The sequence below is a fragment of the Natator depressus genome, chromosome 6 (genome assembly GCF_965152275.1).
Source record: "Natator depressus isolate rNatDep1 chromosome 6, rNatDep2.hap1, whole genome shotgun sequence".
NCBI lineage: Eukaryota > Metazoa > Chordata > Testudines > Cheloniidae > Natator > Natator depressus.
Genome location: NC_134239.1, coordinates 65209760 through 65228765, shown reverse-complemented (window position 1 = coordinate 65228765; position 19006 = coordinate 65209760). Strand labels below are relative to the sequence as shown.

Sequence of the window (19006 nt, the reverse complement as noted above, 5' to 3'; positions counted from 1 at the left end):
GGTCCATGACAGGGGCTCCTAGACCGCACAATAATACAAATCAATAATCATTAACAATAGTGGTGATTGGCCCGGAATAACAGCCTAGGTAGACAGATTTGAATAGAATGGTAAGATTCACAGGACTTAGGGCCTGTGCTGCAGTGAGCTCTGATTTGGGCCTTAAGTGAAAGACAGTCCACGCCCTTTAACTGGTTGTAAGAGCTGGAGAAAAGCAAACTGAGGTCCAGATTCTGGGGCAGGGATCCACTCATATGCATTCATTTTCAGGATTTAAACCTGACTTTGAAAAGTTTCTTGTTAAAATTAAGGATGTGAGAGCTAATTTCATTTCATTTGGAGCCCATCTGAAAATTATGAGTTGTAAGTTTAGAACAGAACTTGATGTTTTTGAGGTTCAAGTTCTGAGTGGCTCTGGCACTATTGGAGTTCTGATCTGCATATTTGTTTTATGTTTTTTAAATATTTCCCTGACATCCCAGAATTTTTTTAAAACAAGTATCTTTACTGTTTTTTTAAAATATCACAGGCTTCAATTTAGATACATATTTTAAAACACATTCCCCTGGGAAAACAATGGTTCAAATTAAGACACTGAAATGTTTGTAAAGCTTGGAAAAAGTCACAAAATCTAAACCCTTTAAAAAACTTGTTTAGCCCCTTCCTGTATAAAATGGCTTAATTCATTGATTTTTGAAAAGTATACGGTAGATATATTTAAAATAATTAATGGGGTTAAAATGAATGTGTATTAGATTTGCAGGATGGAGAAGATTTGGGATAATTTACCACTAAATCCAGAGGCAGATTCATTTTTTCATTTGGAGGTAGTTTAGCTTCGGATCCTGGCATGCCTGTTCATTTACCCCCACAAAACACATGGGTGGGGGCGCTGTGGAAGGAAACCAGCAAGAATGACAGGTTTCAGAGTGGCAGCCATGTTAGTCTGTATCAGCAAAATAAATGAGGAGAACTTGTAGCACCTTAGAGACTGACACATTTATTTGGGCATAAACTTTTGCGGGCTAAAACCCACTTCATCAGATGCATGCAGTGGAAAATACAGTAGGAAGATATATACACACACAGAACATGAAAAAATGGGTGTTGCCATACCAACTGTAACGAGACCAATTAATTAAGGTAGGCTATTATCAGCAGGAGAAAAAAAAAGCTTTTGTAGTGATAATCAGGATGGCCCATTTCAAACAGTTGACAAGAAAGTGTGAGTAACAGTGGGGGGGGGGGAAATTAGCATGGGGAAATTTTTTCTCCCTACTGTTACTCACACCTTGTCAACTGTCTGAAATGGCCATCCTGATTATCACTACAAAAGCTTTTTTTTTTCTCCTGCTGATAACAGCCCACCTTAATTAACTGGTCTCTTTACAGTTGGGATGGCAACACCCATTTTTTCATGTTCACTGTGTATCTATATCTTCCTACTGTATTTTCCACTGCATGCATCTGATGAAGTGGGTTTTAGCCCACAAAAGCTTATGCTCAAATAAATTTGTTAGTCTCTAAGATGTAGGGTGACCAGACAGCAAGTGTGAAAAATCAGGACGGGGGTGGGGGGTAATAGGAGCCTATATAAGACAAAGCACCAAATATCGGGACTGTCCCTATAAAATTGGGACATCTGGTCACCCTACTAAGGTGCCACAAGTACTCCTCTTTTTTCCCAGCAAGAATGAAAGTGAGCGATAATTCCAGATAAGGACTACAAATCCCAGAGATCTTAGCAGGGTCTCCTCCCGCCCCGTACAGAGGCTGATGAAACTGAAAGTGCCGCAGTAGCGGCGGCTGCTTCAGGCCCGGGAGATTCTGTCACCTTCAGCGGCTGTGCGGAGAGGAGGGGAGCCAGCGGGTGGCGGGAGGCGGACAAAGAGCGTGAGCTTTAAAGCAGTGCGACATGAACGGAGGAGTGGACTGTGCCCTCTCGGAGGAAGTGATCGAACTCACCAGAGGACCGTCAGGTACAGAGTTAAAGATGGGGGCGGGAGGTTGGTTTGCTGGATGTGTGTACTTGTGATCTGGCGAGGAGCCTGGTCCTGTGTAACTCACTTGGCTTCACAGCTGCCAGGAAAGATCCGGCCTGAGGCCTGTATAATCTTGGCACTACTTTCTAGTAGCAAAGTCATTTGCAAATACCTTCGGGGTGGAAGAGGAATCCAGGCAGAAGGAATCTGTCTTGTTTGGTTTTAATAATACCCACAAAACTTTGCTTTTTAAAACGTACTTGCAGCTTCTCTGGATGCTCTGGGGGAGGGGCTAATGCTGCATTGCACTTTGATTCATATGCCTATAAAGAGATTTGCTCATTGCTCAGTTATATTAGCCTTGTACAGTGGTGTTGGCTTGTACTGCAGCTGAAAAGAGTCTATAAATACAATCCCCACAATTAAAAGGGGCTGGGGCAGGGGAAGAGAATGCAGCTGGATTTTCTTCCAAGGAAATACAAGTATGGCTCTGCTTTTTTAAAAGGAAGAACTATGGGGTACTTGAAGTTTAACCAGATACTGACTCTAAACTGCAAAAAGAAAAGGAGTACTAGTGGCACCTTAGAGACTAACCAATTTATTTGCGCATAAGCTGTTGTGAGAAGTGAGCTGTAGCTCACAAAAGCTTATGCGCAAATAAATTGGTTAGTCTCTATTGTGAGCTACAGCTCACTTCTCACAACAGCTTGTGCTCAAATAAATTGGTTAGTCTCTAAGGTGCCACAAGTACTCCTTTTCTTTTTGCGGATACAGACTAACACGACTGCTACTCTGAAACCTGACTCTAAACTGTAATAGGGTTCTCTCCCCCCCCCCCCCAAGGGAGATATATTGTTTGTTTTTATCTCTTAGAAAACAAGGCTGAAAGGGAAGCCCTGGTGTTGAGCAGGCATGTAACGGTGTATTTGTGCTACCAAGCCATTAATGAAGGGGAAGAACAATCCTAGAGCTGTAAGATAATGCAGCCAGTAGTGAAGTAGTCCTACCTTGCTTGAAGAGATGGGAGAGATGTTGCTGTTTGTTAATTCTTGGCACTTTGGCCCTGGTTTTTAAAGGTATTTAAGTGTTACTGTGCTCACTGTTAAGCCTAACTGATTTAGGAGTCTAAATCTCATTTCCAAAAGGGATTTAGGCACTATCAATGGGATTCCTAAATGTGTAAGTCATTGGCAAATGAGATTTTAGGCTTCTAAATCAGTGTGAGTGCAGCAACAGTCAAGTGCGTTTTAAAAATTCAGGCCTTTGGCTTTGTCTAGACAAAGGCCTGGTCTATGCTACACAGTTCGGTCAGTGTAAGTTGCCTTGTGTCAATCAAGCTGTGGAAGTGTCTTCACTTAAATTTGGCTCCTGCTGATCTAAGTGTCTGTCTATGCCCATTTAGTAACCCCACCTCCACAAGCAGCGTAAAATCATGGTCGATGTAGTTAGGTCAATGCCTATGTCGCTTGTTACTGGCTTTCAGGAGCCATCTCACAATGCCCCACACTGACAATACAGTTGACACAAGTGCTCCTAGTGCGGACGTGCACCGCGGATGCAAGGAGCCAAGTGTGCATGCATACAAACAATTTAATAATTGTGGAGGCAATTTTTCCACTCAAAATTGCCCACCAAACTCCTTGTGGTAACCGTACAAAATACCCTCAGACATGCTGACTGTTGAGCTTTTTTTTTTTTTTTTAAGCCTTTATTTAAAGAAATTTAATAGTATGGCTGAAGTGTCAATTGCAGACAAATTCACGTAACATACTGGTAGCATAAAGAATGTGGTGAATATTGAAGCAAAACATGACTGACATTCCCATAGCAGACAAGGCCCAGAACTTTCAAAAGTGGCTCCTGCTTTTGGGAAAACAGCATGGGTTTGCCTCTCAGAGCAGCGGCGCAGCCCCAGCTCCTGTGGAATTCAGCTGGCTGCACAGTTGCTCTGCATTTCTGAAATGGACACACTGGGCACCCAAAATCAGTGGCCACTTCTGAAAAATTTGGTCAGGGTGACAATGTACCACACTAGCTGCTTTGGGTTTACTGTTGCTGTTCGGTGGGTTAACTAAGTAGGTAGCTAAGTGTAGTGTGGGTAGGAAGGGAAGGGACAGGGAGTGGGGTGGAGGATACAGAAAAGTTAGCTTTTCCATTACAGCCCTGGGTGCTATCACTGGGTCAATCAAACTTTTTTTTTTTTTTTCCCCCCTTCAGAATGATTTTTTTTAATTGCATGATCAAAACTGCAGTTAGCTATGTGCCTGACTCAAACTCCTTAATCCAGAGAGTCACAAACATTGCGGGAGTTTTGACTCTGGAACTGGACTGCATGGCTCAGGGCTCATCTTTAATTAAAATAAGTATGAATGAAAATCTGCCAGACCTTCAATCCATACCAATGCTGTGTATGGCTAGTGACCAGTTTTGGCTCCAGTCATCCTTTGCAGAGACTGCAACACCCACATCTGTTGCAGTTGTCACTGTTGTTTTTCATAGTGAATCTAGTTCCAGTGAAAGGTACTGTCTTGACAGCCTTGAGAGATGAAGTCTTCTAGCTATCCCTAGAACAGGTACCGCATAAGTAGCAGTAGTGAAAACTTCCCTCATCTTGTCCTTCTGGTATGCTGTGATCCAAAACTGAAGTGACTGACTACAGAAGGTGGTACTTCAGTCTCTGCAGTCAACCCCTCATGAGGGGATCTGAACATTTCAAAATCTTTTTTTTCTTGATTTCTCTTGGTGGTACCATCCTACAGCCATAAGAACATTTCATTGTATAGAATTGAAGGGGAACAGAGTTTAGGAAGACTATAGAAAGCAATCATAACTTCATGAAGTTATCAGAGGGATAAATACCGGAGAGGGAGAGGAATTATTTAAGCTCCGTACCAATGTGGACACAAGAACAAATGGATATAAACTGGCCACCAAGAAGTTTAGACTTGAAATTAGACGAAGGTTTCTAACCATCAGAGGAGTGAAGTTTTGGAATAGCTTTCCAAGGGAAGCAGTGGGGGCAAAAGATCTATCTGGCTTTAAGATTAAACTCGATAAGTTTATGGAGGAGATGGTATGATGGGATAACATGGTTTTGGTAATTAAATATTCATGGTAAATAGGTCCAATGGCCTGTGATGGGATATTAGATGGGGTGGGATCTGAGTTACTCCAGGAAAGAATTTTCTGGGTATCTGGCTGGTGAATCTTGCCCATATACTCAGGGTTTAGCTGATGGGCATATTTGGGGTCGGGAAGGAATTTTCCTCCAGGGCAGATTGGAAGAGGCCCTGGAGGTTTTTCGCCTTCCTCTGTAGCATGGGGCATGGGTCACTTGCTGGAGGATTCTCTGCTCCTTGAAGTCTTTAAATCACGATTTGAGGACTTCAGTAGCTCAGGCATAGGTGAGAGGTTTTTCGCAGGAGTGGGTGGGTGAGATTCTGTGGCCTGCGTTGTACAGGAGGTCAGACTAGATGATCATAATGGTCCCTTCTGACCTTAATATCTATGAAGTTAGTTCATGAGCACCACTATTTTCTGGATTTCCTTAAAGTAGAGGATATATATGTTTTTTGGGATTTGATTTTTGTGTTTTTTAAATGAGAGAGAGAGAAGGGGGGAAGAGGAAATCTTAGGTTTTTAATCTCCCTACTGAAGGTAGGTATGACCTGAGTCTAACAAGTTTTCACATTGACTTATGGTAACAACTTGTTGTCACTACTAACCTGTCTAATATTTCTGTCCAGGACTTTGTACTCTGCTCATAACATAAGTATCTAAGTACCTGACCTTGAATATGGGCAATCTGATGGTCAAAAGATGAAAGACTCCATATCTCCAGCTCAATTCAGGTGTGTGAGGCTGGTGTACAGTTGTTAGGCTTCTCCTTTTCCTGGTTTTGCTTCAGATGTCTTAGCACTGCTGCTTTGGTGTCAGCATCAGGGCATGGTTCAACCTGCTGATCAAATTCTAACTTGCTAGATGTATGCCTTGGGGCTCATGCTGACTTGCAGTTATTCTTGTACATTAGAGAACACTCTGACCTGAATTTATTTGCTAGCACTTGGTGTCTTTGTGTTAGGGCCTCTGGCTCTTAGCTATGATTGATGATCCACTTATAAGGGATAGATATTTTATAGAGTTAAATAGCAAGATAATCTGTAGGGTCCAAGGTGTCTTCATTTCCTCATAATATCAAAGCACTTATCACATAGTTGATCATTCACTTATTTGGCAAAGTTCAGGTGCCTGTACAGTTTAATCCTTCTCTAAATATGAATGTTGACTGTGCTTGCAAACTGTTAAGATGGGTACAGTTGCATCTCTGGCAAAGTTTGTTGAATAGGAAGAAGTAGTTACAGTGGCAGAGCAGTATGTTTACACTGCTCAAAAATCACATTTTATGGAATGTCAAATTATATTCTAGATTCATCTGGCAATATTTTGCCATTTGGTGTCTTTCTTAGCCTGTAGATCAATGTCGAGTCTCTCTTCTTTGAAAAGGAAGAATTGTGAAACCTGCACCTGTTATGAATACAGTGGATTCTGCTTAATAGCAACCTGGATATTAACAACTTCCAGTTAATAGCAAAATTTTCTTGTGAACCAGTTCTCTTCCGTTGATTATAATGTTGATGGGATTCAGATACAGTAACTTCTCACTTAACATCGTCCCGGTTAACGTTGTTTTGTTATGTTGCTGATCTGTTAGAGAACATGCTTGTTTAAAGTTGCGCAATGCTCCCTTATAACGTAGTTTGGCTGCCTGCTTTGTTCACTGCTTGCAGGATTCTTTGGAAGAGCAGCCCGTCCTCGTGGGGGTTTGGAACCAGGGTGGGCCAGCAGTCCCCCATCATCTCCTCTAAGTTCCCTGTAAGTAGGTGTGCGGCTGGGCAGGCGCCAGCAGGCTATCCATTGCCGGGCAGTTCAGGTGTCCCTCCCCCCACTGCCATGTGCTGCTCCTGCTCTCTATCTTGGAGCAGCTCCTGGGGAGCCTCCTGCTTGCTGTGCAGAGAGGAGAGGGAGGGGTGCTAATGTCAGGGTGTCCCTCTTCCCCCACTCCTGTACCCCATCTCCACAGAGCTGGGGGAGGGGCAGGGGACACGACAGGCTGCTGCTTTGTCTGAACATGCTGATCTACTTAAAAGGGCAGCGTACTTAAAGTGGCGTCAGCGTACTTAAAGGGGCAATGTGTCTCTGTCTCACACACACAGAAAAACACATATGCACCCCCCGGCACTTTAGAAAGTCAGCGCCTAGGCAGCTGTGTATATGCTGCCCAGAGGAGGGAGTGGTGCGCTCCTGCAGGATAGCATGGGTTCATCATCCCTTTCAGTTTCCACAGGGAAGTGTTTGCAGCCACTGCCATGCATCTATTTGTTTCCTCCCTCCTGCCTCAGTCCATGCTGCCTTGTGGAGTGTGAGGCTACATTAACAACAACGTGTTAACCCTTGAGGGCTCAGCTGAATGCTAGTTCATCATTTAGCAGCAAGGCATTCCCTGGGAAATATCCCACCCTGTGACTCCTCCACCTCAACCAAGCTTCACAATCATCATCACTGTGTACAGTATTAAATTGTTTGTTTAAAACATATACTGTATGTAATGTCTTTTGTCTGGCAAAAAAAATTTCCCTGGAACCTAACTCCCCTATTTATATTAATTCTTATGGGGAAATTGACTTCGCTTAACATTGTTTTGCTTAAAGTAGCACTTTTCAGGAACATAACTACAACGTTAAGTGAGGAGTTACTGTACTGGCAACAGCATTCTACTTATTAGCAATTTTGTTTTTTTTTTAAGAAAGGCTCCACCTACAGGCAGGTTTGTGGGGCTGAAGGCAGAGAGGGGAGTGCAGGGACCACCTGGCTGCTGCCCCACAAACCTGCTTGCGCTGGGATGAGCTGAACATCAGCAGCTTCCTTCTGGGAGAGCAGGCCTGCAAACTTGCCTGCGGATAGCCCTTACCTCCTTTTGTGGTCCCTATGCGTGGGCAGGGGTGGGGAAGGGAAGCTGTGGGCAAAGGGGGATAGCTGCAGTCCAGATGCTGGAACTGCATGGTACCTCTCTCTGTCCCTGTGCTCTCCCAACTGCACCCTGCTGGGGGACTCCATAAGGAAGGAAGTACTGGGATGTGCTGAGCTCCCTCATCGAGAGAGTACATGGAGAAGTATCATGCAGCTCCATGGGCCCCCTGTGCTCCCCGTTCCCTGGAAAGCCCTGGTGTTCCAGCTGCATCTCTGCTCCCTGCTGCTGTCCTACTTGCAAGCAGGTTTGTGGGGCTGCAACCAGGGAAGGCCTGTCCCAGCACTTCCTTCACTGGCTACTGCCTCACAAACCTGCTTTCCACTTATTAGCAACTGCTGGTGAATAGCAACTTTTTGCTGGCAACTGAGGAGCTGCTAATAAGTTGAATCCACTGCACTTGTTTCTGGTCACCAACAATATCCCTCCTCCACATTTCCCAAACTGCGTCCTCTGATAAAAATGAGTCTTCTATGTTTTGCCTTGATTGCTGAAAACCTATGAAAAATCTCACTTTTTTTTTTGTTATTGTTCATTAGTGTTTCTATCACTAGAATGGGATCCTCTGATGTTTCTGGTAAATCTTGACTTCCTCTCAAATTTTCTCGTTCACTGATTTTTCTCTGTTCCCAGATTACTAAGCTTCAAACAAGCTGACAAAGCATTTCCCATGGTTTTTGCCACAAAGTGTGTGGCATCTCATTCAAGTATCTTTTAAACCAGACGTTAGTGCATTAGCAACATCATTGCCTCGTTTCTCCCAAACCCTGCTAGCAATTCCATCCTCTCCACCATTTGTCTGAAGCTGACAGGAAAGGGAACAAAGACTGGGGAATGTCAAGGCTGCCATTAGTGTTGCTGTATTTATCAGCCTGTAAGGGCACTCTCTGAACACTATGGCTCACCCCAGACCCTCTGATCTCCTATAACTGAGCTAAAAAGCCACTTCCTAGGCGGAACAAGCTAGCTTTTATTTGCCATTATGTTCACCAGTCTCCTGTCTCATATTCCTCTACCCAGTGCATCGAGGGAGAAAGCATCAGCCTGGTTAAGTGTGCATCTGGGACTTGCTTTCAGACCTTGCTTGGAGTAGCTTCTAAGTAACAGGATCATGTCAGAAGGAGACTGTTTTCTCCCTTTCCTCCCGCAGATGTTTGGTATGTCTGCTCCTGACTTCCCAAGTTTCATGCTGCTGGATCGTCTCCCTCCTTATTTATTTACAAATATTTTGTTGCATTGTGGTACAGACTGTGCTCTAGCAGTCCATGGGGCTCCAGCCTTTGAGTTCAGTCTGTTCTTCTGGATTAGACTAAACAAGTCTGAATCTTCCAATGCATTTTAATCTACCACCTGGTTACAGCTAGAGTTCTGTAATCAACTTTATTTTTAACAAACAAACAAAACTCCAAACTGCCTCAATCAGGCCATAATTTCCATTTCAATTTTTTGGTGTGTGGTTGTTTTTTTTTTTTTTTTTTAATCCCCTAGTCCTTTGAATTGAATTCCTGCCCTGTTTCAGATTCCAGGGACAATACAAAGTGCTTGCACAGTTGCTGCTGATGCTTACATAAAATGTGAAGTGGCTAAGAAGTCTGTCAATTCAGTATATGCTTGGGTAAAACTCTGCACTCCAATACCCTAGGGCCTGATCCAATGACTTGTAAACATTAAATCATGGTTAAATACAGGACTGTAAGTTGAGTGATCTGGGCTCAGGTAACCTCTTGGTGCCTCAGCTTCCCCATCTATAAAATGGGAATAATACTTCCTACCTCACAAAGGTGTTGGGAGGCTTGATTCATTATTGCTTGAAGCTAGACCTACAGAAGGGTCTATTGTGAAATGTAGAGTCTTTTGGTTGAAAGAAACAGTTATTGATGAGAAGGTGTCCTGGGAAGTGAGGACTGGAGAAGGTACTGCTGCATTGGGGCCACTCCCCCCCTCCCCCCCACTACAAGCATGTCTTGAACTGTATTGGACCTATTTTCTTATCTACTTGACATTCTCTATTTCCTGTGTGTCTCAGGATTGGGCTTTAACATCGTTGGTGGGACAGATCATCGGTACATTGCTAACGACAGTGGCATCTACGTCAGCCGGATCAAAGAAGATGGGGCTGCCGCCCTTGATGGCCGATTACAGGAGGGAGACAAAATTTTAGCGGTAAGTCACTCCCTGGGAGGCATGTGTTTGAGGGATCAGGGAGAGTTTTGGCCAGCAAGGAGATGAGATGGGACATTCTGTAGACCAGAGACCATCCTCATCCTGTTTTGCCAGAAACATTCCTTGGCCTCTAGGCTTGCAAAGCTACGTGATGTGCATCTCAATGTTTTTTATGGTACTGATGGCCTAATTATTCCCCCCCCCCTTCTGGTATTTCAGTACTGTAGCTCCACTGACTTTTCTGGAGTTGCTTGTGATTTATATCTGTGTGGATGGAGAATTCATCTTTCAGTTGCTAGGTTTCTCTCCCTGGCATACTAATCAGTGTTGTTGGGATTATTAACCCTTTGCTCAGGAGGAGCTGGGCTTCCTATGAAGGGTTTCACTGTAACCCTGGCTGCTTTCCTTGCCGGTACCATGGTTAAGGTGGATCAAATGTGGTCTGAAGATTTTCTTCTACTATTGTCAGTGATACGAGGTGATAGCACTTTAACAAGCAAAGAAGAACAAAGAATTCGGCTAAAATATGATGCATCATTTGTATGTTTAATGGATTTTCATTTTTTTTTTTAATTCGTTATGTTCCAGTTTTAGGTTTATATAAATAAACTGAGTGGCTTGTGTAAGTTGGCGCTTGATTGCTGAACCTAACAGTGATGTATAAGTACCTTATCTTAACAGTGTAATAATTCTGGATAAGCAGTTGAAGGATGTAAATTCCGAGAAAGGGGAGGAATAGTTCAGTGAGATCCAATGGGGTATAACTAGGAGTAATGGGATGAAATTTAGCAAAAAAAAACTTATGCTAAGTATCAGGAAATACTTCATGATGGTGAAATCCACAAGGCTTTGAAACATTCTTCTGTGAGAAGTAGTAGCAGCCTCATTACGGTAATTTATTTGAAACTGGACAGGAAAAAGCACCATGGAATATATTGTAGGTAGTAATTTTGCATAGATCCCCTGGTTGGGTTTCCATTTGTATATTTGCTTACCCAATGGGTCTTATCCATTTTTTCAAACCTTTTTTCCAATAAAAGTGTGTTATCTGTGAAAGCCAATAAAAGGGCCGAGGCATTCACTAACTGAAGATGCAGGTTTTTATTTCGGATTGCATGTTGAATTTGTTAATCAATATTCATCCATTAAGCATTTATACATCACATGCCACAGCATCTGACAGTAGATTAAGGTCACCGTATAGGGCAACCTGTGCATTCAGTGATCCAGCAAGGGCACCTGCTCTCAGGCCTCCAGCTCCCCAGCCATTGCCTTTCTTAAGAGAGACAGGGGTCTCCACCTCCTTCTGACCTAGGTATTTCCAGACTGCATAGTCCCCTGACTGTACTGTGGTGTTCCCAGTACAAACCGGTTTCCCAAGCATTCCTGTTTGCTTTCTCTTCAGAGATGGTGGACAGTGTGACTGCCCACAGTTACAGGTACCACACAGCTCTCTTTGTGTAAGCCTACTTGATTCTCCAGATAAGAGCACTAGAGAGAGAACCTACACACATACTAATACGCTTACCAGAGATCACCCCAACCCTAACATGGGCTTTGGCTGGAGCAGTCCTTCTAAACCCCACCCAAGGGATTTTCTTGTGCTTCCAAGTTCATCTACAACTCTGAACAGCCCCCCGTCTTATGTGGCCTCCATAGGCCTCGTCCCTCCAACCCTACCCTAAGAACTGGAGCCTTCTATGGGTCCTGTCCATTAGCTGGATCAGGAAGAAGGCCCTGAGCCAGTTTAAAACCAGGCTGTCTATCCAGAAACATTTTCTGTGTCTGTGAGAATCCAGGAGAATCCAGTTTGAACTAGTTTGTGTGCATCTCTCCAGGGGGATGGCTTCAAAGGGCTAATTACAGAGGGATTACATTCATATCCCCTTCCTCCTAGAGGAGTTATGTACATTTTTCACAATAACACATACACAGTTGTATTTTTAATACACAGGACCCCAAAGATATTAAACCCCATTTAATTAGGTTTAACTTAATTCAATAAAGTTCATTCAGGACACTGCAGGAAATTGTCCGTCACAGATACGCTAAAAGTGTGCACATTCTAAAATTGGCAAATACTAACACATCTAGTCGACTTTCTTTTTAAAACTGCATATTTATCAAACGTTTAGTGTAAATGTGTATCTTTTGTTTATGCATAAATATCCTTAAATATTTAACTCATTTTTTAAACATGGTCTATCTTAGAGGAAATTTTCTAAGAATGGATCTGTCATAAATATAAAGGGAAGGGTAACCACCTTTCTGTATACAGTGCTATAAAATCCCTCCTGGCCAGAGACAAAACCCTTTCACCTGTAAAGGGTTAAGAAGCCGAGGTAACCTTGCTGGCACCTGACCCAAAATGACCAATGAGGGGACAAGATACTTTCAAATCTGGAGGGGGGTGGAAACAAAGGGTTCGGTCTGTCTGCATGATGCTTTTGCTGGGAACAGATCAGGAATGCAACCTTACAACTCCTGTAAAGTTAGTAAGTAATCTAGCTAGAAAATGTGCTAGATTTTCTTTTGTTTAATGGCTGGTAAAATAAGCTGTGCTGGAGGGAATGTATATTCCTGTTTTTGTGTCTTTTTGTAACTTAAGGTTTTGCCTGGAGGGATTCTCTGTTTTGAATCTGATTACCCTGTAAGGTATTTACCCTCCTGATTTTACAGAGGTGATTCTTTTACCTTTTCTTCAATTAAAATTCTTCTTTTAAGAACCTGATTGATTTTTCATTGTTCTTAAGATCCAAGGGTTTGGGTCTGTGTTCACCTGTACCAATTGGTGAGGATTATTATCAAGCCTTCCCCAGGAAAGGAGGGTGTAGGGCTTGGGGGGCATATTTTGGGGGAAGACTTCTCCAAGTGGTCTCTTTCCCTGTTCTTGTTTAAAACACTTGGTGGTGGTGGCAGCATACTGTTCAAGGACAAGGCAAAGTTTGTAACTTGGGGAACTTTTTAACCTAAGCTGGTAAGAATAAGCTTAGGGAGTCTTTCATGCAGGTCCCCACATCTGTACCCTAGAGTTCAGAGTGGGAAAAGAACCTTGACAGGATCAATGAAGGATAACATGTGAGGATCAGTCTTAGGGTAAATAACACATTCTGTTCCAGTTCCTCTTTAAAGGTATGGTGTTTGTGGGTGTGTGTGGTGTGGGTTTTTTTTGTTTGTTTGTTTGTTTTTCTCCCCCTTTCTTTTTCTTAAGACTTTTTAGAATCCCAAAAGGGGGTGGGGGTGGGGGTGTGTGTGTGAGAGAGAGAATATGTAGCTTTAAAATACATAACTTTAAAAAAAAAATCAATGTTAGGCTGTCATTAGATTCATTCCATCATAACCTCCTGTAGTTAGTTGGTTGGTTTTTTGTTTGTTTGTTTGTTTTTGCTTCCATATAACTTTTGCCACATCTCTTCTCTTTGGGTTGAAATTTCTCATGCTCCATCTCAAATCCATGTTCAGGTTATTTGCAAAGTTTGAAGAAAACAGGTTGAACTGTTTTTTCAGTTATGCCAATGTGAAGGAATCTATATTTAAAAAAAAAAAAGACTTTGATAATTCAGATGAGCTCTTACATTTCATACTTGACATGGATTTACTTCTCAGTGTTGACAAGGGTTTGTGAAGAAATTGGAGTTACAGCTGGATTTCTGCAGGAAATGGCCCAACTTGATTATCATACACATTGTGAAGACAGTGGTCACTTTTGATGGGCTATTACCAGCAAGAGAGTGAGTTTGTCTGTGGGGGGGCGGAGGGTGAGAAAACCTGGATTTGTGCTGGAAATGGCCCAACTTGATGATCACTTTAGATAAGCTATTACCAGCAGGAGAGTGGGGTCGGAGGAGGTATTGTTTCATGGTGTCTGTGTATATAATGTCTTCTGCAATTTCCACAGTATGCATCCGATGAAGTGAGCTGTAGCTCACGAAAGCTCATGCTCAAATAAATTGGTTAGTCTCTAAGGTGCCACAAGTCCTCCTTTTCTTTAGGCAGATTCAGAATGACATAGCCAGTCTGTGGTGTACTTCATTTTCAGTAGATCCAGTTCTATTAGTTCCCCTCCCCCCTCAAAATACCATAATTCCTTTGACATTGCTCTGCTCCTCCAAAAGATTTTAAAAAATCACTTACAGTAGAACCCATTTTATTTCAAGATGTTTCAGACCACTCAGCCTCAAAAACTACTCAAGTAAATAGGGGGTTGGATAAGACAGGTAAGCAAATGGCAAGTAACTTTATAGCTGGATTGGATAAATGGAATTCTATTGTATTAAGCCCTTGCCTCAACCATTGTATATCAGAATTAGAGGTAAACCCAAGCTGCAAAAGTTCAGAACCAACTTTGAACTTAGAAAAGTTTTAGCTATGCTTTGATCTGGGGTTTCGGTTTGGGATCCTCTCTAATTAGAATATACTGAGGACCTGCTTAATTGTCCAGTAACGGAAAATGACTTTAGTGCTCTCTTGCATTTAGAATAATTCTGACTACCTAAACGCGTGGCTGTTCTTTTGTTCTGCAGTGCTGAGAGAGAACTTTTGATCTCACAGCTACTAGTTCTCCTTTTTATTCCTGTGTTTAGATTAACGGCAGGGACCTGAAGAACTTGCTGCACAAGGATGCTGTGGAACTATTCAGGAATGCAGGCTACAACGTTTCTCTGAAAGTTCAACACAGGGTGTGTATTGCCAGCTCCTGGTGGTTGTCCCTGAGGCCCTGCTACCATGGCTTGGGTCAGACTGAAGGAGAGTCCTTGTAGATCCCTGTCTGCTTTGAACCTCTGGGAATTCTGCTCTGCTCTTTCTACAGTGTATATGGTGATGGGGGTGGGTGGGTTAGAGGATTGGTTTTGTATTTATTTAATGAATGCACCTTTCTGCTAGAGTGAACATTTAAGTTAATGAACATCAGCAGTATCCACCCATCGTATTTAGTGATGCTCTGGAGGGGGCTGGAAAGTGTAGTATGGTGGAGTCCTGTGATCTTTTCTTTGCCACAAGGAGTTGGAGTGGTATGGTCCTGCCCTCTTATCCACTCGTTTTAACAGGCAAAATATGTCTCACTGGACAGTCAGATGAAGTCCCAAGTTTTCTCCCATACCTTAATCTCTGGTGCCATGTTGTCTGTGGGGGGAGGGATGTAAGATGGTGGGAGAAGAGGCTGGGGCCTTGTGTGACAAGTCCTGATTCAGAATACAGCTCTATAGGTAAGGAGTAAAACCCCTCTAGAAGAGGGCTGGGTTGCACAGAAATTGGTGGTTGGATACTGAGCCTTTCATGATAGGCCGCTGATTCAAATCTGGCCCAGTCACTGGTGGTGGTAATGCTACAATCTGCGGGCTGTTTAGTACCTATGTGAAAAGAGTTACTGGACTCAGTGCAGTTCTAGTGGGCAGGTGTCCATGTGATTAAAAGCCCACCATGCTTGACATTCATTGTTTCCCTTGTTGGCAGTCTCAGCTGAGAGGCAAAAGACTCTCCAAAGGGGGGAGAGAGAGAACGCCCCTCTTATCCCTAGCTGTCCCCTCCAGGGTAGAGGCATATTTGTAGTGTCAGGAAAGAAGCCGCTGCTGCTTCTTAAACTGCACTAGTACTAGCTCTGGAGACAGAGGAATCCAAAATCCACTGCTGTCAGACTGGCACCTCTAGCCGTCACTAAAGTTGATAAAGGAAGTGCTGAACCATCACTAGGGCAGCTCTTGTGAAAAAGTATGTGAACAGGTCATGCTGAATTGTGGTGTGTGTACGTATGTGTACCACTGCCATCTGCTGCATGGAATCTTACCTGTCCCAAGTGTGTGTTTTCTCTCTCTAGTGACTGGCTTACAAAGAGGATATGGAAGCATCGATACTACTCCTAGCTAATGGAGGTTTTTCTTTGACTCCAGTTGCAGAGTCACGCCTTTTGGAGCAGAAGGCTTCTGCATTCCAACCCTCCCAGGCCCCAAGTATACAGTATGCTGATGACCATGTCGTTGTGCGTGTTTCTAGAACCACGCATTCCTCACATAAGGTTGCTGTCTGTCTTGCCCCAATTACCACTGATTCTCTTCTTTCTATTTTAGTTGCAGCCACAGAATGGTCCAGCTGGTCACAGAGGAGATGGAGAACCAGGTGGTATTCCCCTAGCTGTCATTTTGGTGCCAGTGTTGGCCATTGCGGTGGCTGCAGCGTGGGCCTTCCTGAGATATCGACAGCGGATGTGAAACATTCCCCTCTGAAGATCTCTGTGCATATATGTATAATATACACCCACGCACAGCTACATTATAATTTAAAGAGAGAGAATCAACGGTTTTATTGTGGACTAATGCCAGAAAGGATTGTTGCCTCTTATAAAGCTGCTGCTGATGTTCACTATGTTCTGATTTTCTTGGGGGGTTGATGGAGGAAGGAAGTAAATGGGGAGGTGAGATTATCGTGTGTAAACGAATGTGCCATTTTCACTGATCCCATGGCATTTTTGCTATCTCCTTTCTTGCACCATGAACTTTCAAATACTTATTCTGTATTTTAAGATGTGACTTTGGGTGTGTTTTAAGAACAAAACTTTTTTATTTTGAGAATTTCCTTATTCTCATCTCATTCCTCTTACAACCAATGATCCACCTCTCTGAATCAAGAATGAAGAGGAGTGTGGGGGATAGCTTATCTTTTGGGTAGGGTCGGGAGCAGGCTTGTTAAATAAATGCCTTTGAGAAATGTATACCATAGATTCTGGTTTCACAGTTAAAGTTCCCAGAGGAGCTGCTGATGTAAAACAAATTATGCAATATCAGTGAGGTGTTGTACTGGTCCTGGAAAGGCAGGAGGCCACATCAGGGAGGAGGAGAGAGGAGTAAGGATAGAAGGCTCAGGGATGAAGAACCAAAGAATTGTAACAGGAGGCTTTCAACAAAGTGCTAGGATACTGGAGAGAGACACCCAATAGCATCAGAAATGGCCCAATGGGGGGAGAGAGAGGTCTCTAAAGTAGAGGTGAACCAACAGCATGTTTAGTCTATGGAGCTACCAGAAGCCCATCTGTCAGGTTACAGAATAATTTTTGGAGGCAGGGGGTGGGAACAGAACACTCATTTTACCCAGACTTATTGCAGCAGCTGACCTGCTATCTGCAGTGTCGTGCAGCCTGGAAGATCTTAGCATGACTTGTTCTGTGGTATGGTCTTGGTCCATCTAGGCTATTGCTTGCTTGCTGAAGCTCTGACATGGCTGCTGGGGAGTTACACCAATGGGCGAACCAGGGGATGGAGGAGGAAGATGCAGTCTTGGCAGGCATTCTGTAGCCACACTAGATTCTTCTTTTGGGGGGCAGAAGGCAGACAGGGAAGGCTTGGTAAGAAAGGTGAATTGGCAAAAAGTCATGCCTTGCCACAAAGGAGAAAAACACCCCAGTAGGCTTTGTTGAACAGGCTGCTAGTTCTATAGTAATGCTGCAGGAAAATGAGCAATACCATGCTCCTATGAGAGAGTAAAGCTGGCTGGTTTCTAGACTGAAGGAAGCCAGAGTGTCTCTATTGGGGTAGCAGGGAGGAGAATACACACAGGATGTCAGTGCTTCAAGGCACTTTAATCTTTTTGTTTTTTAAATAGGCTGTAGAACAAGCCACTTCTAGGTATTTGATGTGGCCTCTGAACTGTGCTTGTTAGGCCACAGTGCCTGGAAGAAGTGTATGTGCTAGTGTGTTTAGTGAATAAGACTGTGCAGCGGGAGACCATCTTTTCAAAAGCTGTGATTGAATTTTATCCGCAGGATTGTAACTCCTCACTCTGTCTGGTTTTAAACACCTCAGTGGAGTAAGACCTGTTTTTCTTGTCTCACAGAAAGAATGTATTCTCTTGCAAAAAGAAAAGTGATATGTATTATCTGTATAAATGCCAAAAATCACATATGCAATATATGTATACAAACAAGAGAAACTGAATTGGTGGCCCTCTCCACTCTTTACTTCTCTCATCCCTAACCTTCTTCTGTTTTTACAGGACACTTTGTTATACAAATATTTAGAATGCCACAGTATGACTGGCTGGAGATGTTCTCCTGTAGTGGTTAGATGAAAGCCCATGTGCTGTAGTATTTGACATTCCCATAGCATTGTGAAGGATCCTAGAGTGCTACACCAGCTATATACATAAAGCATTCCCTACTTCAGGCACAGCAAGGAGGAGAGTGCAAGGGAGAACTTTGCCCAAGATTCCTAAGGCAAACCTCTGCTCTTGCCAAAAGTGCTGCGAGATTGATTGATTGATTGATTGATTGATTTTTGGCAGCTGTATGTGCAAAGAAGATGGTTTGTGCCCACAGTTCCATGGTTGATGGCTTGATCATGCATGCAAAGCAGATAAATGTGATTATCCACAAGAAGATGCCCAGCTAACTCTTTGTGTGCACAATCAAGGCTGTACATTTTGTGAGTCTAGGTCTCTACTCGAACATTTGGCCACCTGTCCATGCAGAGGAAATGGAACCTCTTGTTATAAGGTGACACTTGCTGTCAGAATAACTTGGCCATTTTGAATTTAACAGTTCTTCAGACAAAAATGTCCACTAGTAACTGGACTGATTTTTATACAGCACTGTTTACAAGTAGAAGCTACCCATGGAAAATGAAACTAGAACATTAAATAATTTACAAACTCTCACCAGGAAATAGAACCCAACTTTTCATATTAGATCGAAAAAGCGACAGTTTTATGTTTGTGAAACTTGCCGAAAGCATGAATCTATCAACTGGATGTTCAGAAGTTTGGTACTTCCAAGATAGAAATGGAAAAGCAGATGGCAAACCATTGCTGGAACAGAAGAAAATATATGGCCCTGCATCATCTGAAGGTA

The 19006-nt window shown here is 43.1% G+C and overlaps 1 protein-coding gene across 1 annotated transcript; it reads left to right on the top strand.

Annotated features, from left to right (window-relative positions):
- The first annotated feature begins 1745 nt into the window (after window positions 1-1745).
- Window positions 1746-18110, top strand: SYNJ2BP (synaptojanin 2 binding protein). The gene is made up of 4 exons (XM_074955570.1): window positions 1746-1979; window positions 10034-10170; window positions 14754-14849; window positions 16236-18110. The coding sequence occupies exons 1-4, from the start codon at window positions 1916-1918 to the stop codon at window positions 16374-16376; spliced, it is 438 nt and encodes a 145-aa protein (XP_074811671.1). The 5' UTR covers window positions 1746-1915; the 3' UTR covers window positions 16377-18110.
- Window positions 18111-19006: the final 896 nt, after the last annotated feature.

Bases quoted from the DNA above. Each gene is read 5' to 3' on its own strand.
- SYNJ2BP (XM_074955570.1), top strand. From the start codon at position 1,916: ATGAACGGAGGAGTGGACTGTGCCCTCTCGGAGGAAGTGATCGAACTC. The intron at 1,980-10,033 runs GTACAGAGTTAA...TGTGTGTCTCAG, and splicing joins ACTCACCAGAGGACCGTCAG to GATTGGGCTTTAACATCGTT. The intron at 10,171-14,753 runs GTAAGTCACTCC...TCCTGTGTTTAG, and splicing joins AGGGAGACAAAATTTTAGCG to ATTAACGGCAGGGACCTGAA.